Source organism: Anneissia japonica, unplaced genomic scaffold, assembly GCF_011630105.1.
Source record: "Anneissia japonica isolate Jap-2015-1 unplaced genomic scaffold, ASM1163010v1 scaffold287754_len4335492_cov202, whole genome shotgun sequence".
Classification (NCBI taxonomy): Eukaryota; Metazoa; Echinodermata; class Crinoidea; order Comatulida; family Comatulidae; genus Anneissia; species Anneissia japonica.
The window spans coordinates 581,452-606,805 of record NW_022705543.1 but is presented as its reverse complement, the minus strand read 5'-3'; the positions used below and the strand labels follow the sequence as shown (position 1 = coordinate 606,805).

Genomic DNA, 25,354 nt, shown 5'->3' with positions numbered 1-25,354 from the left:
TTAATAACAATTTTTAAATATAAAGATATTTTTAATTTTTTAAATTATTTTGATTAAGTCTCCTATTTAATGGACTTAAAATAAATTTTTCTTCACAATTATATCCCATTATATTTTTATTTTCAGACTGACGTTTGCAGCCTACAATTTCTAGATTGTAAATAATTTTTATGTTAAAGGGATAACAGCAAAATGCATGCTTTGTACGTAGTTAATACATTTTTGACAACTGTTGATTCTGATGGAAATAATGTTCATAGATAGATAACAAAAGGGTAAATGTTAAAATACAGTATTTACGCTGATATTTGAATAAAAAAAATCCCAGAGTCAATTGTATATACTTTCAGTCATGTACTGTTACTATTTACTTATACACTTACCAACTTGTACATAACATTCTTTATACACTTGAAAACAGGCAAGGATCGATTTAACAATGGACGGATTTGGTTATTAATTTGATCTCTCTATGTGCTTTGTTGTAATGTAAAACTAATATTTAAAAACCTATATATTCAAGGCACTACACACTGCCCTTGATGGATAAAAGCACTCGGAAAGATGGAGATATTACCCTGTGGGGAGTTGAAGGCACTTTCCAACTACCCCTGATAGATAAAAAGGCAGACAATTGCCCAGAGTAGATGGATCCACTATCCCAGACTGCCTGATGTAGACCACCCCAGAGAAGCCTGGAAGGAAGCTTTCACCTGCATTATCTAATATTGGGAGATTTTACTCTTGCACAGCAAATACTAATAGTAATTATTAATAGCAATGCTGGTTTTTATATCAATGTACATGTATTTGTTAACAGCTTTGTAGATGACAGCACCAATGAATCACACTGAGAGGAGTAATTAAAAACCAGGAAGGAAGCACTCTCCAGCATCATGCTTTGGTAGATTAGTATTTTACACAGCAGATAAATATATTTCTGCTCTCTCTTTAGTTTTCATGTCAATATGTTTGTTAATAGCTTTGTAGATGACAGCACAAATGAACCACACTAAAGAGGAATCTCTTAAAACTTGGAAGGCAGCTCTCACCAGCATCATAATTAATGCTTTGTAAGATTTCAATGGTTCAGATATTAATACTCCTGCTCTCTGTCTTTAGTATTCATGTCCATGTGTTTGTTAACAGCTTTGTAGATGGCTAGCTTCACCGTGACAGCTGCCAACAGCTCTAATGCAGTGTCATAAAGACCATAATCTTGACAACTTTCGATGATCTCAAGCCACTCTTCTGGGCTGGTTTCCTGGTCAAGGTACACTGCTTCTTTCAAACTCACAGTATCTGCAAGAGTATTCCAAAAATGAAAATCATTAACATCTCAACACAGGGGCGGATCCAGAGATGTCCAAAGAGGGGGGGGGGGGGCACGAAAGTTGGGCCAGTCGAGATAACACTGTACTGGTCTGGGAGAATGCCCGAAAATAGCATTTAAGGCGTTCTGGGCTATTCTTTTTGTTACCTCCCAAAAAGGCGGGGATGCCCCCAATCTGCCCCTGCAACATTTTAAAGATATATAATAAAGACAGCAACATATATATAATTTCATATAATGTTGACTATAATGTTAAATATACAGGCCTCCCTCTAATTAAAGACTCCTCCAATTACAGAACCCCTTTTCTGTGGTCCCAAATTCACAAGTCTTTTATATTAATTATTCTAATTAGGGAGGTCCCAAAATTGGAGGGACACCTGTATTTCAATCTCAAACATTAATTATTACCTTCTATTTTGCCCAAAGCAATGTTTTCTATCAGTTCTAAGCCAACCTCAAAAGACTCTGTGGCAAGCAGTGTCTGGACCACTACTCCAAAGGACAGGAGAATCTCACCCTCGGGTCCTTTTAATTTCACCATCTCTTCAGCTAAGCGCTGGCTTGGGCAAGCTGTTAGAACAGCTAGATAGGCATCTGTAAGTATTGAAAATGAAAGGATAAAAAAGGTGTAGAAGTTGTAGATTGAATTACAATGCAATTTAACTCTGTACTGCAGTATTTTTATATATTTATTCCAAATACATTCAATTTACATACTAATTGATGGAAAACTGTGACAGTAAGGAAGTTGGATTAAAAAAAAAGAACTGCATAGTGGCAGATGTACAAATCAAGAGGTGTAACATTATAATAATTGAAATGTCGCACGATATAGGCCCTCCATGACAAAAGAAAGCAACTGAAGTTTTCATTGTGTTGAGTAATTAAGGAGTATAAATTTGTATATTAGCCAGCTCCTATTTTCTTATCATTTTTAATCCGAATAGATTCACACAAGTTACTTTCAAGGACAAATTATGAATGGTAAACTTATCGTCATTAAACAAAATTAAAAAAATTACAGGGAAGCACTAAGGGTGATAAAAATTATTGGAAAATAATACCAATCCCTAATAGTGATTACCCACCTTTAGTAAACCTGTTACTACCTGCGTACTCAACCATCGCAAGGATCCTGTTCTGCCGACACATGCACACGCAAGCCTGCACATGAGCATTTACACGTGCGTATGTCTTCTGAGCAAGGCCCATGACTGTCCTAATCACATCCTCTTTCTTTCCTTCAGCATAGTTGTATAGTGCATTTCCCAATACGTCGGTACATGTTAATCTAGCGAAAAGATGATGAGAAATGAAAAGCTAATGTTCATGCAAAGAAACTGTCATTATATATATCATACATAAAGTTATTACTGCTATTATTTGCTGCCAGGCCTGATTGCTACCACAAGACAAATATTACAAATCATTCACACCCTACCAGATTGCCTATTTATGCCTCTGTGTGAAGAGAGGCAACCATTACATCTGAGCAAGAATCAGTGCAAACACAAGATCACTAAAATTAGAAACTCAACCTCTGTCCCACATGGATTTGGAAAGGATAATCCACACAAATAAAAGAATGGGATCCATCTTTAATGAGTTTAGGCAGTACAACCTCCTGCTCTTTAGTCTACCTCATGGCACATAGGACAAATCCGACTGTGACTCCTCTTGTAACTTTTCAGCCCTTAAGCTTTTAAAATTAATTTGCCTTAATCTACCTAATTCAACTTTTTTTCATTCATTATGATATATTTATATATTGTTTTTTTTTAATGTAATTTTAACTGGTGGCCATGGCTTAAGGTTTTATTCCAAACTTATTTTGGCCGCCACACACCTTTTCTGTATTGTATTATTAGTTCTTTTTACTATTAAGCTTGTGTGATATGTATGTGCATGTGTGTGGAAAATAAATAAAACAAACAAACAAGCTTTAAGACAAAAGCGCTGTCAAGACTATACAATTTTATTTCACAAAAATATGTGACATATCTAAATATGGCCATGATGACAACACATCATGACCATATATAGGTCATAGGATTTGAAATACCATACACTGTACCTTTCCTGGGCAAGCCAGTGATAGATCAGATCTAGCCTCTCCTCCTTCAGTGCACACTTCACACATTCTAATGATGTAGAGGCATCTGGAACCACTCCAACTGCTGGAACAGAGTCTATCAAAACTTCACAATATGACAATAAGGGTGACTTCTCCCCTGGCTTCACCTTCAAAGCTGTGAACAAATAGTAATAAAATTGATTGATTTTGAAATAAACCATAAGAGGGTGCCATATATTCATAGAAGAATGCAGCTCATATTGTGTGACCAAGTGATGCCAAGAACAGTAGACCACACTATAACTAGAGTAGGCCATAGAGTGCATACCTCTCTGCCCTGTGCCTGGATAACGAACAATGCACAGGTTGTGTATGGACGATTCCATTATTTTCTGTTATGCTTGAGGGAAAAAAAAAAAATTATAATTCCATGACCTTGTCCTGTGACCATCTCTTAGGTGACAGTCACACTACAGCCTCAAGCCTATAGCTTGACTCAGTACAGCACAGTTGAGAAATTTGGAGTCTGAAGCAACTTGGGTTGACTCATGCCTGGTTGAAATTGCACTCAACCAGGCAAGATGTGTCCAGATTGACCCTTGGTTGACCCAGAATTCCAAAATGTGACCAATCAGCTGGCAGTACAATGTTCATGCTCAAAGATTTCTAATACTGTATCTGAATTAGGTCAACCCAGGGAAGTGTGGACACTGAACTTTCAAGCCAGGCTCAAGGCTCTGGTGTGACCTTAATAACAGATGACAGCTGTGAATACATAACCTTTGGCGGAGGTAATAATCAATGAATAGACAACAATTAGTGAGTATGAGATTCTGATGACTACATACCTTTGAAACGCTCCATTGTCTCTGTGTTTCTCAGGATACCTTTCGGGCTGTTGGCTGCATGCATTGCTGCCTGTACATACTTCTTATCTTCAAACAAAGCATTATAATGTTCAATGTAGTCCAGAAGTAATTCAGCCTCTTTTTCCTTGGTGGGATCGTCATCATCAAACGATGTTACAGTTTCTTGGCCTAGGAACAAATTGAAATGAAAAATAATTTTGATTAAATTTGATTTATTATTGGTAGGGTTGATGAGGGTGAATAGTGGAGAGAAAGTAGTAGAGGAAATGAAGAGTGGTATGAAAATTGTAGCATGGAAAGTGTAACAGTAGTAGAGAAAGTGTAACAGGGTTGATTCAACTCAGGAAATTTACAAAAAGGTAACCAAAAGAAATAAAACCTCCCCAGAAGCCTCATGAATATCATATGGTAGGGAGTTTCAGGGATCCCATGTTTAAGAAATCACTTCCAGAGATCTGGTTAAATGAACTTTCTAACATATTTAATTTTGCTGCAAATGGTGATACCTAGCAACATTGACTTTCATGACTTTTATTCTTTTATGTTAATCTTATATGTTTGTGAACTACTGATTTTTTTTTTTGTATTTGTTATGTTTCATATTATTTGTATTTGCTAGAATGAACAAAATAAAATAAGACAATTGATAAATAGAAAGCCAAAAAATACAAATACTTTATAAGTTTGCGGAAGATGGTTATTTTCTGGGGGAATCTTGCCCGTGGGAGTGTAGGCTGTCCAGATTCTCGCGACTTACCAGAGATGTGGGACTCCCAGGGTTTACACTGGATGAATTGCCACAAATAAATTCAAACAAGTATTAAAGAGATGCCAAACTTACTTGTTAGGCTCATCTTGGACGTAGATCTTGCAAAGGCTGTGGCAATAATCTCAAAAGCAGGCTGACTCCAGTCTCCTTCCCGGTAGTGAGTCTTGAGAGCATCAAGAGCTAGTCTCAGCTTCCAACACCTAGCCTTCAGTTGCTCATTTACTTCTGACACCCTGTCCATGGCCTGGATCTTGCTGCTCAGCTGCTGCTTCAGGTCTTCTTTGAACTCGCGTGGCATGTAGCGTGTGTTCTTGCTAATGATCAGGTTTTTCATTCGCAGTTCTAGCTCCTGCATTGTCTTTTTCAGGACACCCAAGTCGGTGGATTCCTCAATTGATAAACCTGAAAATTGCAAAGAAGGGAATTTTCCATATAAGGCAGTAATCGAGAGAGTGTAGATTTGGCCATATTTGAAAGTATAGAAAACCTATAACTAAAAGTTTAATACTTTACCTGGAATGGGCAAGTTGGGATTAACTTTGGTGATCTTTTTTGAAACTTTCTTCTCATTCAGTATCTGCAGCATGTCTTGTCTCTTCCTTCTCTCCATTATTATGTCATTCAACTCCTTCTGTAGGCGTTCATTGTCTGCCTTTATTATTGATATTCTAAATAAAATGAAATTATTAATAACAGTGAATAATCAATGTGTTCCTCAAATTAAGTCTAAAGGTACTCAGATCTGCGTTAGTGGTAGTCAGTGGCAGCACCAGTGGACGGCTATTAAGCCTCCATTGGATACAACAAATCCCTGGTATCAGCCATGACTCAGAGCAAATATTATTTTTTGGGGCATATTGTAATTTCTAAAATGTTTGTTCATCTGTGGCTCCAGAAATTGTCATCAGGGTCCAAACCAAGAGGTCCAACTAGAGCCTCGGCCAGGGTCCCAGAATATTAGGGAGCTTTTGATTGCACAACGACGGTAGGACGTAGAACGAAATGAGGTCACTAAAAGTCATATGTGCATGTGAGAATTTTAAGGTCACCTCGTCGAGTAGATTCTGGAACGCAATTTGGCCAAACCTGCGTATGCAGAGAATGTAGGATGGCAGGTAGGACGGTCACACATGAGTGATTCTGTTCTAGCGTCGTGTCATCGCACATATATCGAAAGCTCCCTAATCTCTGGTAGGGTTCATGGGGAGAGTTTTTATGGCCTAGTATGGACCAAAATGTGCTTTTAGACAACAATATTAGGGATTGGCAATCAAAATAACGTTATTTGGAGAGGCAAATTATTACTTTTAATCCAACAACCTTGTCGTGGTGTTGAATGACGAGGGCTCCAGGCCTGTTCGATGGGGGAAAATGCCCCTCTGCTGTACATTCTAATATTCAATAGGTGTGGGGCAGCACAGCCAATGAAAGGGATGCAGATATAAGGAAGTTTATACTGTATTTTTATTTTATTTTTTTATCGGTATCACTCTCAGGATGCATGCTCACTAATACTAAATCATACTGATACACACTGGGCTGTGATTTCAAAATTGAGGTTCAACTAAACTTTGATAATTGTTCAAACACATTCTATTCTACCAATTACAAGGATGGAAACTAAGCATGTTTACAACAGGTATCATGGGACTGTTTACTTACTTGTCTTCTAGTTCAACTGCTCTTCTCCGATAGTTGCTCACTGTGGTTTTTTCAGCTGCCATAGACGTCACCTTTCCTCTCAAATAAAATGCATCCATCTGCCCCTGTTTCACGGCATTGATGCAGTCTTCATATTCCACTTTAACCATTGTCAGTAAAGGTCGGTAGGCAGAAACATAATCAATAAGCTGTAAAAAATATTTAAATATTTTAATCAAATCATAATTAATATTTATTCAATTTATTTATTTAATGACAGCTTAAAAAGTTATAAAATTGTAACTAGCAGGCCTATAATTTATGCAAATAAAAACCATATTACTGTATTCATTAATTTTTTTGAGAACATTGACCCACCTGATCAAATGCCTGTTTGTAGATATGGTAACGAATCTCATTAGGTCCAGAATTGGGACAATCCAGTCTTTTCAACTCACACTGAATGAAGCCATCAAGATGAAGAAGGAATTTCTTGTCCGCATCGCTGCAGATAGGTGGGAGAACACGTCTACCAGCTGAGCCTGGCTTATTCTGCATTATCACTTCTGAAATTAAAGTCTAAAATTAAGTGAACTATAAAAATAATCTAAAACTAAATTATTATTATCTATTAAACTGTATATTACTAGGCTAGGCCTAGTCCTTGGCTAAATCTGAAATGTACAACAATGATTTTTGAACAGTGGCATATCTAGGGGATGAGCGGGGAAGGGGGATGGGTGCACACCCCTCTAAGAATTACTCTCGTCCCCGGCCAGTCGCCACCAACCCCCCCAAAAAAAAAAAAAAATCAGTCAAGTTGTGTCATAAAATAAATTCATTAACACAGTACTTCATTCAACATAGAGCATGTACCTTTTTATTCATCATGCTCGTCACTAAGCAACTGCACATCGAGGCGCTCCCCCTCCCCTCCCATCAGTACCCCAATTTCAAGACTTCTGGGCCTAGCTAGGCCCTACCTAGGCCCCATACGTCACTGATTTTGAACCTTATTTTTACTGCAAAAAAAAAGGTACAAACTCATTACTTAACTAAGCCTTTCCTACACAACAATAAAACTATAAAGCTAGGCCCACACCTGTCAACAAATACATCAATTTCTGCTCTGGTTTTGTCTTGCACACATCAATTAGTTCATGCCTTGCTACGAACTTGATGGGCCTACAGCCGGCCTAGCATAGCCTTGTATATTTGCAAACCGTACGTCCTGTATATCGTTTGTACGTATAGATTTCCAACATACTGGTTTCGATTTACATTACTAAATATAATATAATACTTTTTAGAAATTCAAAAATTAAAACCAATGTAAAATTTAGCAACAAACTGTAAAGTTACGTACCTCTAATCTAGCCCTAGCTAGGCCCTACTCATTCAGCATCTGTCAACCAGAATCTGACGTCACGATATTACTTGGTGACGGTAAACTAAAGAAGATTCCTTCATTTTGTGTCTCGCTGTCTGCTGTCTGTCTAGTCTTTCGTATTCAGTAAAATTATTAACAGGATAAATGCTACATTAGACATAAACAATATCAGAAATGCCTAAGGGGTAATGTATTTAGTATTAAATGTTATGTTAAATGGGGTTTTTTTTAATGAAAAATGTGATGATTGGGAGTTAAATGTAATGTATTTTATGTAGGCCAGACAGTGTTCACGTTTATCAAAATTCATTGCGAGTCACACGGGAAAGAGGCAATTGAGAGTGGGTAGCAGAGCAGTGATGGTATATCTAGCTATGCCATTGCATGGCCTAGCTCTTCCCACGCATTTGAGTTCGTTAGCTGGTGTATATTTCCTTTCATTCTTGTGATATCTAGCCTAGAGGCTTTAAGCCTATATTTACTACTGTTATTACATGTATTTAATATAATCATTTTATTAATTTTATTTTAGGGCAGGAAAGTGGCAATGCAGGAAGCCCTCGTCGTGTGTGTGTGGGCCGGGTGTCTAGGATACTCCCCTAGCAGCTAGCATAGGCTAGGCCTAAAAAGAGAGTCCTATGCCTTACTACCCATACCAGGGAGTTGTTATTTAGAAAATAACAACTCCCTGCCCATACCAAGTTATAAACCTCATAAATTCTTTTTTTAGGATTTTATCTAGGAGTCACTTACTCGCTATGTTCCTATGTTTCTCCAGAAGAGAAATTAGGCCTATATTTTTTCTAAATTAAAATTGTAGGGAAAAGGTACTCTGGGATATATCTGTATATGAATCTGAAAAGACAGAAAAAGCACAGAAAGAGAAAGAAGGTAGGTAGCCCCCTCAAGATCAAAGTTTTATATATTATATATTATGTTCGCAAACTTATTTTTTTTAAGATCATCAGAAGAGGGTGGGAAAAAAAAAAAAAAATAAAAAATAATGAAAATATAATTGTGGTTTTTTTTTTCATTTAGCAAATGGTTTTGCCAAAAACATCCAGATGGAGGAGAAAATAAAATGTTAGATGGTGAATGTTAACAGTGTAATAATGGGATGGTTAAATGCCTTAAATTTATTTAGTTAGAAAGAAATATACATATCTTATTTTTGGAAAGTTCAAGGCAGCTGTAAGTGTAATAAAAATATAATTTTATTTTTTTCATTTTTATTTGAAATCACCATTATTGGCGGGCAGTGGGTTCGCTTAAAAAATGTATAAAATGATCAAATTTATAAACCAGGCAGCATCGTTTGATCATGATGTATGAATGAATGTTGTGTCAGCATACAAATGGATTCTTAAAATCATCATTTAAAAAGATTTAAATGTGATTTGCAGTTTTTATGTTCAACAGAAATACAATACAATAACCTTTATTGCAAGCGGTAATATAAATCATAAATATTTAATGAAAATTCTCAAATAATTAAGATATTAAAGGCTAAATAATTAAAATATTTGTCTATTATCACTACTAAAACTAGTATAATACTACTATTATTATCATTACTATTTATTATTTTAATTTATTATTATTATTAAAATACCAATGATGTACATATTTTATTGCATTATTTTTTTGATAGCTACTGAAGATGGCAAGATAGGAGATGAGGCTAGTATACTATTTTTTGGAGGCAAGGAATCAGTAAGTCTTATTGTTTGTAATGTAATTTTAAATACATCTATTCATTTTTTAAAAAAATTCTGTAATTGTTCACACAAATAGTTCACCAAAATCATACCCAATGGAATAGTTTACCTCACAGGAATTTTTTTTTTTTTAGGGCAAAACAACAATTATCTGCAGGTTTCTGGACCGAGAAGACATCCCAAAGTCTACCATTGCTCTTGAGTATACATTTGGTAGAAGAGCGAAAGGCCACAACTTGGTAAGAATGATAAACTAAAGATTTCTAGTAACTATACCTATGCTACGGAGGACCTGAGGTCAGGTCAAAATGTTCATGTGAAAATAAAATTGTGTTCTAAAAGTCAACTCTGTTTTCTGTTTTCTTTCTATATGCTACATCACAAATGTTTGTTTGGTGGCAGTTTATTTTTATGGACACTGTTGTTTGTTTACATTTAATTCTTATATCCATACTGTAATTGTTTTTATGAATATAAATTAATGATTTGAATTGGATTGATTGTTGAATGTTTTGTTAATTTAGAAAATTAGAATACATTTTTGTCGTCTTTTTTAAAATTCTTTTTAAAGGGAAAAGATATTGGACACATCTGGGAATTAGGAGGAGGCACCAACATGACTCAGCTCCTGGAAGTTCCTATTAACTTGACAAACATTATGTAAGTTACTCTTACTAATAATAATATAGATATTTCTGATACTTTATTATACAATTAAATACAACCATCTTGCCATAAATTGAAAATAAAAAACTTCAGCAAAGGCATTGATTTTGAATGAATTGGTAGAGAGAAGTGATAATATATCTGCAAAGCAATGATGCATACTATTTAGTGGTATGCGAGTATACTCTATTAATAGAGGTTATGCACAGTACCGGAAGATGATGTTGATCATTATTATTATCATCATCGTCCTCAGCACTGCATCATCATCATAATCATCATACTCACCATCATCATCATCATTATCATCGTCATCATCATAATCATCATCATCATAATCATCATTATCATCGTCTTCATCATAATCACCATCATAATCATCATCACCACCATCATAATCTTCACCATAAATCCTAACAGCTTTTATCAAAATGCTTACAGTACAACCATTTTCAATGCCAGTTTTTCAAAGTTATCAAATTTATTATATTACCGGCAGTCATTGAGAAACATTTTTGAAACTATACCAGAGTGAAAAGCTTTATATACAATGAATCATTTTTAGGACACTATCATTGGTGTTAGTGGTGGACCTGTCAAGACCAGAAGTAATGTGGACAACACTGGAGGTCTTGCTGAGAGCCGTTACCGAACGTGTCAATCAAGTGGTCAAGAAACTCTCAGTTGAAGATCCACAAATTGAAGAGAAACTGAAGAGGAAGGCGTGGAGTAGGTTTACTCAAGAGCATCCCGTGAGTAAACTGTTGTAGGAGAGTTTGGTGGCTAGAGTCCTTAAACCAGGCACTCACTTTGTCGTAAGACCGTCGGCCGACAAATCTAACTCCGTTCCCAGTGAGCGCTAGACAACACGACACTGTCTTCTGATTGTCGGTTGCAGTCTGAATGCATCGTCATTAAAAACGTCATTAACTTCCAATCTGAGCCATCAACTCATGCTAGCTCTAATCTGAGCTATCTACTCTTAATCTTATCCAAATCAAATCCAGTCTGAGATTAAGTCACTTATGTCTGGCAGACAAACTGTTGGGTATAGCAACATGTTCCTCCTTTGTTCTGACTCTATCCTCTTTTTTTTGTATGATTTTGTAAATTTGTAGGAAATAAAGATATTATTTTCTCTCAGTCTCTTGATGAACTCCCAATTCCAGCTATCGGCTGCCAGTTAGAGCCATAATAATAATATCTTTATTTTGAAACACAATACTTAATCATTTGTGCCGGTCATTTTAAAGGTTAAATGAATGCTTTGAAATGAAATGTCAACTCACAATTCAAGCTATCAACTCCCAATCTGAGCTTTCAACTCCCAATTTGGGCTCTGAACTAACAATCTGAGCTGTCAACTCTCAGTACAAGCTAATAATAATTCAACATTTTATAAAGTGCTCTTTTCATTACTGTAGTTTATAACTAAATACATAACTGGACAGTTTATTTCACTTGTATTTTCCAAATGACGTTCTTTTTTAATTTAAACAAATATTATAATGAATATTTAATCTATTGCTTTTGCAGGACAGAGGCTTAATTGAACCCTCTTTAGTACCCTTGGTGATTATAGGCACAAAGTACGATCTTTATCAAGTAAGTACAGACATTAATCCCATCCACTACCACCCCAAATCTTCCATAGGCTGCCAGTACCCTACCTCTGGTCTATGGAATGTCTACCACAATTCATAAGTTAATTAATTAATTTTTTCACTCAATTTAGAATTTGGACTCTGAGAAGAGAAAAGTGATCAGTCGAACCTTACGATTTGTGGCCCATAATTACGGAGGGGCATTGTTGGTATGTAATTTTATATATGACAATTGTAATAGTGATTGATAATGATATACTCTTATACTCTTGGCTCATGTTTCATTCTGTTGCTAAAATTTGTCGCTGAAAAAATAATGCATAAACTATCATATGATTATGTTTCATTTGAGTGAAGGTGATTCACAATTAAGAATCTATTTTGAACAAATAATTAAATGCTGATTATTTTTTTGAAAATGAATGTAGTTCTGCAGCTCCAAGAATGAGCCAATGATGACAAGAACGAGGTCATTAGTTAGCCATCTTGTGTTTGGAACAACTTTGAAGTAAGTACTGAAATTATTTTGATAAAAAAATTAATTAAACATTGAATTACTCATATATAGCGGGAAACAATAATGTTATTAACTTCTGATAAACCACATATTGAAATAGTTCAATATTCGCTAAGCCGAGAACACATTGCATTGACAATAGTATGCGTCAACTGTCGTATGACCAGCAGCTGATGAATCAATCTTCGCTCTTGGATGAGGTTTGATGGCACAACACTGTCTGCCGATTTTCATTGGCAGTTTGAGTTGATAAACATTAAAAACAATCCTTTGCACACACCTCATTGCATTGCCTCAAATGAGAATGAATGTATGGAACATCACTGCCCACCTTTACCTTTAACCTTTTCTCTCTACTAATTGCTAAGATATTCATTATTGGATAAGAATGAAATAAATAAAAATATATCCAAATTTTGAGGGCATGTTAGAGGGCCTATGGGTTTAAATACATTTACATTTTGTTTGGAAACCTCCATTTTCTATTCCTGTCCTCTAAAAAAACTATTAATTTTTAATTGATTCTTACATTCAGCAAAGCCTACATTGTTGATCATAACAAACCAATAGCAGCAGCTTTTGGAACTGACTCCATGCAACAAATAGGTAAGTATTTTTTTAATGTGTTATAAATGTGATGTAGAAATTGTATCAATAAGTACTGAAATGTCACTCATTGGAAATTGATAACTTAAATAATCTTAAATAATGTTTTATTGAATTTTTAATGTTTTTACATATTTCATCATAGATGATATTTTAATGGCTCAACTTCAGCTCAATAGCAAGTTTGGTATAAAACATATGTGTATTGTTATTTATTAATGATATAGGCAGTCCTCCAATAGCTGATGGTGCAATAGGTCAGGTACAGGCAAGAAGCCCAATGGAGCTTTGGAAGCAGGCATTTACTTCGTATTTTCCACAGCAGGTAAGATAGGTTTAAGTACGCTCATCTAGAATATCTTCTCTGTATTTCATAAACACCTGTGCAGTATTGTGAAGTCTTGTTTTCATACAGAAAGATGAATTGCTGTATGACTATCAGCTAATAGTACAACAAAAGAAGTTTCTGAGATAAAACTATTATCTGTAAAGATTTTGAGATGATGATGATAATGATATTGTAATTAATAATAAAGCTTTTATATAGTAATGGATCAAATCAATACACTCTCTAGCAGAGAACCGTAATGAATGGTGGGAAAATGACGAATATGCTTTGTTGAAAAAAGACCAAGTCTTAATGAAAATGATGGTTTATGTACAGTACTTGTGAACTCAAGTTGTTCAAAATGCATTCAATGGTTTGAATGTAGTCTGCCCTAATCAATGATTTTTTTTTCCTTCTTTCCAATCAGACTACAGGAAGTGACAGCACAAGCGAGGACCCAGCCAAGGACCAGCAATATGCGGAGCCAGAAGTGGACAACATGAGGGCCCAGAAAGATGAGGTACTGGAGGAAGAGCGAATCCATCAATCTAATAAGCTATTCTCACGCCCCAAGCATAGCCATCCTGTAGGAGAGACTTGAGGGTGGCTGTGAGTGTTGAGTTGAATTTTGTAGTGTTGAAAGGAAGTTGTTGAATTTTCCTTAGAATATCAGGAAGTTATATAACCTATTAATACAATATTTTCCTTTACAAATCCCTAATATTGTAATTGTTATGTTCTTTGTTAGACAATTCCTGTTTTAGTGCTTCTGAAAATTGAGATACTTTCCTGCTGTGGATTGAAATAGATCATTAGACTTGTGGGGGTATTTTTGTCTTTTAATTAATTTGATTAATTTAACTAACCTGTATTTCATAAAAAAATTAATATTTCCTGAGTCGGGAACCAGGAATATTCAAGGGCAGGGATGTTCATATTTTTGGCGCTGTGCCTATATATATATAGCATACCTACCGATTCTATTTTATAGTATGGCATGTCAATTTTGATGTGCAAAGATGTGTGAATTTATATATAGAAATGTGTGATAATGAGAGTTCTCAAATAAAATAGTGGTGCTATTTGGTGGTTAAAATGCTTGTCTTCCAATCCAAGGGCCCTGGGTTCAAATCCTTTTCGAAAACCAGAATTTGTCTTCATATCTCAAACATCCCTACCCCAAACCTATGTGAGAATGTAACCCTGGTCTATATAACATATAAATAAAATATGTTGTTAACACTGAAGTGTTGATTTTGATTCAATATTATCCTAATACTGTAATATGAAGTTATTTTGTTACTTAACACTACTACTGTAATATTAACAACAATATTTAAAAATGATGTGTGCATGTATTTTGATCTCTGATTCTACAATATTAGCCCTCTTGTAATTGGGAATAATCCAATCCAATCTGGTAATGTTAGTATGATACCAGGCTTGTAATTCTGGAGGTTATGGGTTCGATTCCAAACCAAATCATAATTGATTCAAATGTACCAGGTATGCACTTTACAGCATATCAGTTTTATTGCAAATTATATTTATATATTTTCTGTATGTTTTAATAACCAAAATCATGGATCAGTTCCATTTCTAATTTTAATATGTTAATTTTATTTTGACTTTACAGGAGTTGGCAAGATATCACAAGCTATCTGAGAGGCGAGCCAGAGAGCGTGCAATGGGGGCAGGAATGGGCGATGGTCACTGAGCCATATTCAAATATGTACCAGTTCTGTTACATTGTTTTACCTTCTTTGGGAGGGTACATGTTTTAAATGTAAAAGGAGAATATTTAGTTTCTTTAATGAAACTGCTGTCATTAGTTATGGTCTATATTGTATATTCCATCAGCTATCTTTATGCAACCTGTGCAATGATAAATTACTTTCCTGTAGGTAAGATTGATACTGATTTCAGTATGAGAGAGTTTGGTGGTAACTGACTCTACTAGTACTTTTTGTTCAATCCTGGGATTAAAAGCAAGCGAATAGTCTACATTAGAGCATTAAAAAAGTTGTTTTGTTATGCAGACAATAGCATATTATGGGACACACATGTTGATACAAGTTTATTTTGACAAATACTTGTAATTTGCCCATATTTGGGTGTGATATTACATCATTGTGTCCATATATGGGTGTGATGTTATATGCCCATACAATACTTTTGTCTGATCAAATTATCATGCCCAAATATGGTGTTATGTATCATGGCCATATTTGGGTGTGATATGATATGCTCATAAATTATTATATGGGTATGATATGACATCATACCAAATTAATTTTCACATAAAACTTGTGTGGACACACATTAAAGCTACAGGCATGTTTGTGTTATAGCCTCAATATATAAGGAACATTATAGATTGTAAATGTAAACACATTGTTGTTACACTGCAATTTGTAATAATATCATATAAGGCGAACATATCTATCTCAGAGAGCTGCTTGCAGTGCCATTTCCCTCTGCAGTGAACTGCAGCCCTTTCTGCCTTTTGTTTTGTTTATTTATTTATTAAAACAAACTTGACTGCAGCAGTCAGCTATACTGACTTGATGATTACAAAGACTGAATATTAGAATAAATTAGAAGACAATTACGCAATATTTGAATATTCATTTATTATGATTCTACAAACATACATCATACAATATTGACCAACAATGGTTGGCTACTTCAAATAACCAAATGTACACTGTAGTACATTGGCTATTTTGTTACCAATGCAATTTTACCAGAGTTTAACTAGAACTTATTCAAGCCAGCCAGCATTACTTAAATTTAGATGGCTCAGTAACTTCATTCCAATATTAAATTATGCCAGGGGTCCCAAGTTGGAAGAAATCCCTTCCTGGAGATCTGGTTAAATGAGCTTTCAAAACATATTTAATTTTATTTTACTGCGCATGTTGAAAATCCATCGGCACTGACCTCTGCGAGACAATTGATAATAAAGCAGTTACAAAATTCAAGTATTATGAATTTGCAGGAAATGTGTCCTGATTTCCAGGAGGTTCAGGACCCAAAACAGGGTCACTTTTTTGCATTTTACATACATGGTACTTAAATTTCCCCACATAAGAATTAATTAATGGTATCAAGGTGCTTCTCTAGGTTTTTCAAGGTACAGGATATTTAAATTTTAAACATTTAACATCTGGATAATTCATCTTCATTTGTGCTGTTATCCTTATTGCACAAACAACAACAGTTAGCTTGTTTCATCAATAATATATTACAGGTATCAACTTTACTGGAATGTATAACTTGGGTTGGGAGTGCCACCGGTCCACTGACCTATGAACCGCATCACATCCTGGCATTCTGTACTGTGAGACATCTGCAAACAATGAAAGAAAAAAAAATTAAATTGATAATACTGTACTGTAATAATACAATCAGATATCCCATTTATGCACATACTGGGACAAGGGGGAAGTACCAGTGGGGGTTAGGGAAGGGGGGTAAAGCACTTCATGGGACTTCGGTATCTGTTTCCCTCTTGGGGTAGCTGAGCCCTCTAACATGTTTATCGATCCAAGCTCTCAAAATAACTACAAAAAACCAATGTTTGAAAGCTGCTTGGTAAAACATGGTGGACTTGACAGCTGGTAATTAACATAATAGGTGGTTAAGTTGCCTACCTTGGTACTCATCAGGAACTTATTCCAGTCATCCTTGTTGGCTGCATGTCCACTCTTCTTCAAGTCTAACTTATTTCGGAGTACTGGGTAGCCTAGGTGAGGGAATGACAAATGTTTTATTAATTCTTCAGTAGGTTTTTACAACAGACATGCTTGTTATCTATTTCCTTTTACACTATCTTTCTATTATAGTATTATCTTCGTTAATATCATTATCTCCACCACTACTGCCACAATTTATCTTTCTAATCATCTCTTCTCATCTTTATCATCATCAGCTCTTTTCATCGTTATCCACCTCTTTAGCACTTTCATCATTATCCTAATCATCACCAGCTCTTCATCATCATTAGCTCTTCATCATTATCATCAAAATCATTACTATCAAGTCATTATCATCAAGACTATTTGTTTATCCAAACCACTACCATCTCCTAGCACTTTTCATCATCCTCTAGTCATCATCATCAACATCCACTTATTTGCTCATCCCACACCGACTACCATCATTCTAATCACCATCTCTTTTTATCTCTCACTCCCCTTGAATACACATACCTGAAATGACACAGGGTGGGGATCTCATTCCAGTACTTGTGGCAATAAGAGAGCCAACATATGCACCCCTCTCATCCAGATCTAGCTGCTGCTCTACCTTCTGATCCATGGATACTGCCAACACCCATTCCTTCACTTCTTCTTTCTTTTCCTCCTGTACAATGCATAAATGTCTTATGTTCAGTACTGATTTTAATAGAGGGTTTGCTGGATTTCTTATTTATTATACTTACTGTATTCAGGCACATGGCTTAAAGAATTCCAAATGTGAATATCACTGTTATTACTGTACATGACAATCCCAACAGAACACGGAAGGTTGATTGGTCTGTAAACTGTCATGTGACCCCTACTCATTTCTAAATAGTGCACTTTGTCCCTTTGTTGTGCACAGGGTCATTATGTACACATGACCAACTGCTTATCCTCACATCTGAAGGATGTGTTAAACATTTGCAGAAGTGCCTTGAGCGTCATATATGGCTGATGCCGGTGATATATAAATGTTCTATTCTATAGTGAAGATTTTGACCATAGTGCACAAGATCAACATCTTACGGTCCCAAAACATGGAACACAATTTCAAAAGATTAATACCTAGCTACAGCAAGTAAACATCAAGGTACCTCATTACCCAAACTCCCACCCCTTGAAAAAAAACCCCTGTTGTTAAGAAGCAGTTTCATAAGAACAAATCTTACTGGTACGTGCTGCTTTTCTGGAAGTGGAATTTCAAATGGAATATCCGTATCTTGGAAATCCGTATGATCCAGCATGTCCAAGCTGCCATCTTCAATGGCCTATGGGAAGACAACGCAACAAAGTCACAGACAAATATTTATTTCAAGGTATACTAACATGCACATTTTTAGTGCTATATCTATATGAAAGCAATTAGGGTCATCCTGGTTATTATAGCATATTTAGTATATTCATCACCATCATCACATGCACAATTTATCACAAGATCTCACAAATACAAATACTATATTCATGCACCTTTGACTTGGTTTAATCCAAAAAAATCAAACATTCTCACTAGTATTTCATGATTCTACATGTTAAGAATAACTACCTCAGTGAGATCTAAGAATCTATTGAGGAACACAAATGCCATGTTATCCCATCCTTGCTTCCTGGATTGGATTCCGGCCTCGTAAAATGCCTTGTCTGCCGGTACTTGTTCAGTGTGTCTCAAAAGAGCAACAGACAATTTTGCAGCAAGTGTTTCCTATATAGGGTAATGGGAAACAAAATTTCAAACCAATATTACAACAGATAAAGATACTGTATTTTAATACTTTTTATAAATTAATCGCTCAAAAATAATGTGATAATAAATAGAAATAATTATATAAATATTCCTTTAACATTGATTAACATAAGTATGTTACTGCTATTATTGCAGTTTTTAAGCTATGTTTTATGTCTATTTTCTTAATTCAATTCTATGAGTTTCTAAATCCAATTTGTTATTCATTTATTCAGTTATTCACTTCACACACTTTATTTGCATTGGTGTTCTGCACAGGTGTGCAGTTGCTGCTCTTTGTTTTATTCAGTTGCAGTTCAGTTGTTCAAGTAAGCAGACTGCCTTGTATACTTTGTAAATTCACCATTATTTTGTTCCAGTATATTCCATTCAGGATTATTTTACTTTGGACTTATTTTAATTTGGATTATTACAAGAATTAAAAGGGAAGTAACTGATTTTCTCTCATCTTTTTATATTTAATGTTTTTATAATAATATTGTATATTTGTCACTTAAAAGTACATGAAAGCTTTTGTCCTGCTGTTTTACAAGCATAGTTCAAATAAAGTTATTTATTATAGAATCTATATTTCATAAAATATCACAATTATTTTGGCCAACTTAAGAGCCTTGATAAAGAAATGACGCGAGCCAACTTATCCACAATTTAAAACAGTTTGTACACAAATAATGGCCACAATTTGATTCCTTACCAAGTTCGGTTGACCTAGGCAAGCACTTCTTGTGGCATAGTAGTGCGCCACCAACAGCATGTTCTCAAATTCTTCACGTGCTGGGTTCTTTGCTGCGGCAGACCTGGCTATATTCTCGCACAAGTTCATTAACATATCTCGCAGATCTGCCCATACGTGGTACGACTCGGGTTTGTCCAGATTTGGCATAGAAAGCATCTCCATGAAAATACGTTTGTAAATATTAAAATTCTAATGAAGATAGAACAATAAATATGTATCATGCAAGTAAATTGTGTTGTATTTAAATTTAAAATGTATATATATGAACTACTTTGAAAATCAACTAAGACAATTAGATATAGGGAGTGTAGCTCCTACCATGGTAGGTAAACCAAGAAACAATCCCTTATGTTTTCTGATAAGTACTGAGTTATTATTTTATATACATGTGTGACCACATAGCCAATATACTATATATACAAAGAGCATGGGGATCCCCTACATATTGTACAACCAATGTTGAAGGGAAAAAACACCTTTAACGTTTTACCTCTGGATTTGGTGGCGCACCATGTTGGACGTAGAGATCCAGCGCCTTCTGGATATTATGTTGATTGATGAGATGCGCAGCATAGAGGGCGACATATTTATGCAGTACTTTGAAATCTTGCTTCTGTGCCTTCTCAATACACTCCTCCCATTTTCCTTGTTCTACGTACATGTTAAGTGCTTCAGTCGGTTCTAGATCCATCATCTGTAAAAAGCAAAAAAATCAGCAGCCTGAATGGATCGTCATTAAAATGATCCGTTCTCCATAGAACGTAGTGACTGCCCGACTTAATGCAACAATTGCAGTTATGGTAACATAAGCCCATCCATAGAAAAATAACTAGGTTATATATCCTTTTACTACAACATAACATAAACTTTGATTTGATTTTAAATTAAATACCTGTTTTTACTATATTTAACATTTCAACATCGATGTTCAAGTGATTACTGTTTAGCCTGCATAAAATTCCTAGTGTTTGTTAAAAAGGTAACATCCTGAGCTATGCACCCCTACAATTGTCAGGGATTTAGCATGCAAAACAAAAACGACATACCGAATCCGGATCATTTTTCTCCTTCAGGAATTCCTTGTACCGGCTGTCAACATACTTCTCGTATCTGGGCTCCAATTCCTTGGCTACTTTTTTAGCTTTCACCCACTCCTGTCCCTCCAACAACACGTCGATGGCCTCTTTGATTAGGTCCAGCTGCAAGTACAGCTCTGCAGCCGTGTTGTGCTTGTCAATACTTGCCAATCGTGGACCGATTTGCTCTACAACTGCTAGAGCTCGCGAATGGTCTAGGAATTTCATAGCTATACCAGCAGCCTGTTGTAAACAAGAAGTCAATCAATCAATCAATCAAATCAATCAAATCAATTAATTAATCACAAACAACCTTACAAACACACTTTGTATTTCAGATTCAGTTGAGAGTACGTAATTCTGAAACATTTCCGTTGAAATTCTGTAATTATTCAAATAAACGCCCAAGGGAAAGGGTTTGAGGGGGAGTATATTTCAAAGTAGGCATTTACTTTAGGGAGACTTAATGAATAAGCACTCCTTAATTCATCAAAACATTTTCAGGAGGTGAAACCAACCACACCTAGACACTAAATTTTGCACATTATTCCTTTTAATTTGGTTTTGTTTTCTTTCTTTTTCTCAATTTTTTGTGCATTGGGGCTTTGGTTTCTCAGCGCAGGGACGATATTGTATTGCACTTACAAATACTGTATATCACCAATAACATACCGTAAGTATAGACACAATGAAGATTCTGACCTTTGACCAGCAATTTTCCAGTAGTTTGTTATCCTTGGTGTGTTTTGTGGTGACCTTGGAATAACAGTCAACAGCTCGGGCATGCTCACCAGCCCCTTCCCATTCACGAGCTTGACCAATCAATGCCTCAACACCTCTGTAATAACAATCAAAACAAAAACATCTTAAAATGCAATATATCATCTTTAAATATTTATGTCCCTTTCATTAATAACCAATTCCTTAATAATTTATATACTGTATATAATATATATATATTTGTTTTATATTTTTAATCTATATTTGTTTAGTTATAGGTATATTGGAATTTTTACACAAATTGCTTTACTGTTTTATATGTTGATTCCTAAAGGCGATAAAGGAATGAGGACGTATACTTGGTAGTTTTTATGGATTTCATTAAAATATATCTTGGAGCAGTTTGTTCTGTTATGTTCGAAGGGTGTGTACTAGTTAGGAAACAATGGCATGTCTGAATACTGTATCCAGTCAAATTTTTATGCAATAAAGCATTTAGTAATAATATAAATACATAATATATTACAGATTTGAGTCAAGATGTTAAAAAATATTACAAATACAACATAGCAACAGTGCTCAAAATGGGTGAAACTCTCTTCTTACCCTATTTCAGGATTCAACATCTCTCTGTCATACTCTTCTTGCAGTTGCTGCAGCTTGTGTGGCACATACTCCTTGCAGACTCTCAGGCAATCCTGCCACATACCAGCATTCTGTGGGAGACATCAAGGCAACAGGTCATTGCCAGATTTATCTATTGTTTCTAATCATGTTGACTTCTGTCACTCTATTGGCAATATCCCTGCCCAAATCTTTATATGGGAGAGTTAAATACCACAATCAATATTTTAACATGTAGGCTACCAGGGACACCAGTTCACATCCAGCAGGGTTCACTCAGAGTACCAACAAGGTGAGTTCACATTCACACCTGTCTGACATACCACTATTTTATTGCACGTAAACTTGCTGGCAGTGATCACCAGAATGTGAACTCTCGCCCTGGCGGTTCAGAGAAGAACCCAGGAGTAATGATTCAAAAATATATATGTTTGTATTTCAGTACAGTTGATGGGAATAATTTTCAATATGGTGGCGCCCTTGGTGTATGGGATGAAAGTAGGAAATTTGGCAGTCAAGGTGTTAAATTTTGCCAATCAGAATTAGAGAGACTACTTCTGTTACAGTCATCGACCAATAAGAGATCTCAGTTAGTTATTCTGATTAGCCAATTCAAGAGCATTATCATTTTTTGTGGTTAGCCAACTTCAATAAACAACTTCATCGATGCTAATTACCATTTATTCAAAAAGGTCAATCATTTACAATAATCAGCCAATCAGAGAGCTAAATTAGTTTTTAAAAATAACCAATTAGATAACAGTTTACAGGATTAAGCAATAAGTTGGTTTCACTGGATCACTCCTAGAGTTTTTTAGAGAATTTTAACACTGCATTGTGTACCTTGTAGTACTTGACGGCGAGTTCCGGACGATGTGCTCTTAAAAGGAATGACTCGGCCTTCTGGAAATCCTTCTGCTCAAATGCGAATCTAGCCTGGCCAACCAGAACGTCTGCAACACTGTCTGGGTCATGCTTCTCAGCTACCCGCTGCGCTGAGTCCCAATCTTGGCTGTGTACATACCTACATGCAACCGTTCAATGGTATATGAATATAGCAAAGATCATTTGATAGTATCATAATATAAAATATAGTAACCTAAAATGCTGATAATTTTACATAAAATAAAACATCAAACAATATAGCCTCCTAAAAAATAGTACCTCCCAAAAAAAAGCTTGCAACCCTGCTTTTCACGCCCCTATAAATCTTTGAAGAAAAAGTTAGTTAAACATTACCTCATATTACCTTATTTTGCCAGGTAGTTTCCCTCCTCACTTTATCATTGAGCCCTTCCACTTGTCTTTCGCGCTTCCCCACCCCCCATTTCAATACCCCTAAATACGCCACTGTGTATAACCACTTACATTAGCACAGCTTCCTTGGGTTTTCCAGCCTTGATGAAAGCAGCTTCAGCATCCTGGAACTGGCCCTCATCCTCTAGGTACATGGCATGCTTTAAGTGGATCTCAGGAATCTTATTCTTTGCAGATGTCTTTGCAAGGTCAAATGCAAAGTCAAAGGCACTACAATAAAATCATAAAAAGGTTAGACTCACAATTTAAATAAATAAATGATGGTTTTTAAAAACCAGACACTTATTATGGCTGTAATATGGTAAAATTTGAGTGTACATATTAGGTATACATATGAATTAAACATTGTGGACCTACAAGAATATGTATATTGTTTCCAAGAACTTATGTTAAAAGTTTACCAATCATTTCATTATGCAAAAAATCCAGTCACTAGGCAACATTTTCATTATGCAAATTATTCCTCACTTACCAGTTGTCAGCTGCATATTCTATAGCTGAGTCTAGCAAGCCAAATTTGGTGAGAAGCTTAACTGCTGAGTCACCACCAAGACTCTTAGCCCACAAGTAGGCCACCTGTTTAGTAGAGTTAGCTTCGCCGTGACTCTTAGCCACCTGTAAGAAAGATAGAACAATACTAAATATCAAAAGATAATTTTAACAAATCCAGAAATCCAAAGTAGAACATTAAGCATAAGCATGATTATTATGGCTTCTCTTAGCATGTGTTGTTTTCATTTTTATTATTACCGCCAGCACTATAAAGGTACTAAAAAATACTGACCCTGTAGGCCTCGTCCCAAAGGTCGGCTCCACGGTACATATTAACAGCAGCTTTCCAGTCTTTACCCTCAATGAAGTGGTACTCTGCCTGCCTCAACTGACCATCACTCTCCATTTCCTGAGAAAAGTTTTTCAAGTTAAATAATTAAATAATATTTAACAAGATTTCCAATACTAATATCCTATGAATCCGTATTGAATTCAGTGATAATATAAAATCAAATAAAGGTCTCCATCTAATTAAAGACCCCTCCAATTAAAGACCATTTTTCTGTGGCTCAAAATTAACAAATGTCTTTTATTTTTATTATTCTAATTAGAGACCAAAGCTGCTAAAGACCATGGAAACCCCGGTCACAAAAGTGGTCTTTAATTGGAGGGAGACCTGCACTTACTATCAACACTGTCATTAGTAATTTTCACTGACAGAATCACCACCAGTACCATTTTCTCAACCATTGTCACATCACAATCATCATATTCACCAACATAATCGTTATCACCACAAATATTTACCACCATGATGCTACCATCAACACTACTACCAACACTCTACCTCCACCACCATCATCACCATCATAATAATAATAATAATCATATCACTATCATTGTCACCATTATCAGTTCAAATTGGTTGATTTTGAAATATAGTTAAATACAAACAAATATAGAAATAATAACTTGATTACCTTAGCGAGATGAAGATGAGTGTCCTGCAGAAGGTCGGGGTGGTATTGCTTCACGAGCCGCACCATGTGGTCATACTGGCGCTGCTTCTTGTACATAGTGATTGCCATATCGGGCTCATCTACTGTGATGTACAGCCTCTCAGCTTCCCTAAACTTGCCCTGCCCCTCTAGCTGCTGTGCCTGGCTTATGTACAAAACAGCGACATCCTCGGACTTCATACATGTCACGGCAAGCTGGAGTTATTAACCAATCATTAATTAATCAGTCCATTATTTTAAATATTAATAATATATTTGTAATAAATTTAATAATTTTATATAATATAAATTTATAATTTCTTGCATTAAAATGTTAAAACACCCCCCCCCCCCCGCCAAAAAAAACAAAAAAAAAAAACCTCACA

At 35.5% G+C, this 25,354-nt stretch overlaps 3 protein-coding genes across 5 annotated transcripts in view; 1 reads left to right on the top strand and 2 right to left on the bottom strand.

The window, feature by feature from the left end:
* Window positions 1–42: 42 nt before the first annotated feature.
* On the bottom strand, window positions 43–8,113 carry LOC117105632 (clathrin heavy chain linker domain-containing protein 1-like). Of its 2 annotated transcripts, none has more exons than XM_033246808.1 (10): window positions 8,056–8,113; window positions 7,068–7,255; window positions 6,711–6,898; window positions 5,562–5,716; window positions 5,121–5,450; window positions 4,259–4,447; window positions 3,411–3,585; window positions 2,425–2,627; window positions 1,745–1,930; window positions 43–1,302 (listed from the first exon to the last, which is right to left on the bottom strand). In XM_033246808.1, the coding sequence occupies exons 2-10, from the start codon at window positions 7,245–7,247 to the stop codon at window positions 1,097–1,099; spliced, it is 1,812 nt and encodes a 603-aa protein (XP_033102699.1). In that variant the 5' UTR covers window positions 7,248–7,255; window positions 8,056–8,113; the 3' UTR covers window positions 43–1,096. The 2 variants fall into 2 exon arrangements, with proteins under 2 accessions (XP_033102699.1, XP_033102701.1); XM_033246810.1 differs by lacking the exon at window positions 8,056–8,113 and adding an exon at window positions 7,566–7,598.
* A 31-nt stretch (window positions 8,114–8,144) lies between these two features.
* LOC117105674 (cytoplasmic dynein 2 light intermediate chain 1-like) lies at window positions 8,145–16,134 on the top strand. Of its 2 annotated transcripts, none has more exons than XM_033246887.1 (13): window positions 8,145–8,264; window positions 8,900–8,970; window positions 9,731–9,792; window positions 9,932–10,036; window positions 10,369–10,457; window positions 11,029–11,215; window positions 12,000–12,068; window positions 12,199–12,276; window positions 12,496–12,575; window positions 13,120–13,190; window positions 13,418–13,515; window positions 13,946–14,038; window positions 15,155–16,134. In XM_033246887.1, exons 1-13 carry the CDS (start codon window positions 8,254–8,256, stop codon window positions 15,233–15,235), a joined length of 1,095 nt encoding a protein of 364 aa, XP_033102778.1. In that variant the 5' UTR covers window positions 8,145–8,253; the 3' UTR covers window positions 15,236–16,134. The 2 variants fall into 2 exon arrangements, with proteins under 2 accessions (XP_033102778.1, XP_033102779.1); XM_033246888.1 differs by having other exon boundaries at window positions 13,946–14,127.
* Window positions 16,135–16,136: 2 nt separating this feature from the next.
* Window positions 16,137–25,354, bottom strand: part of LOC117105671 (intraflagellar transport protein 172 homolog) — a 22,655-nt gene continuing 13,437 nt past the window's right edge. Inside the window, exons 22-36 of the mRNA XM_033246884.1 lie at window positions 24,951–25,184; window positions 24,263–24,379; window positions 23,951–24,093; window positions 23,530–23,688; window positions 23,005–23,185; window positions 22,144–22,253; window positions 21,520–21,655; window positions 20,788–21,060; window positions 20,232–20,435; window positions 19,700–19,930; window positions 18,808–18,963; window positions 18,434–18,532; window positions 17,733–17,886; window positions 17,175–17,266; window positions 16,137–16,870 (exon numbers count right to left, since the gene is read on the bottom strand). Coding sequence (XP_033102775.1) covers window positions 16,781–16,870; window positions 17,175–17,266; window positions 17,733–17,886; window positions 18,434–18,532; window positions 18,808–18,963; window positions 19,700–19,930; window positions 20,232–20,435; window positions 20,788–21,060; window positions 21,520–21,655; window positions 22,144–22,253; window positions 23,005–23,185; window positions 23,530–23,688; window positions 23,951–24,093; window positions 24,263–24,379; window positions 24,951–25,184 — 2,379 coding nt within the window. The 3' untranslated portion in view covers window positions 16,137–16,780. The remainder of the gene's footprint in view (window positions 16,871–17,174; window positions 17,267–17,732; window positions 17,887–18,433; window positions 18,533–18,807; window positions 18,964–19,699; window positions 19,931–20,231; window positions 20,436–20,787; window positions 21,061–21,519; window positions 21,656–22,143; window positions 22,254–23,004; window positions 23,186–23,529; window positions 23,689–23,950; window positions 24,094–24,262; window positions 24,380–24,950; window positions 25,185–25,354) is intronic.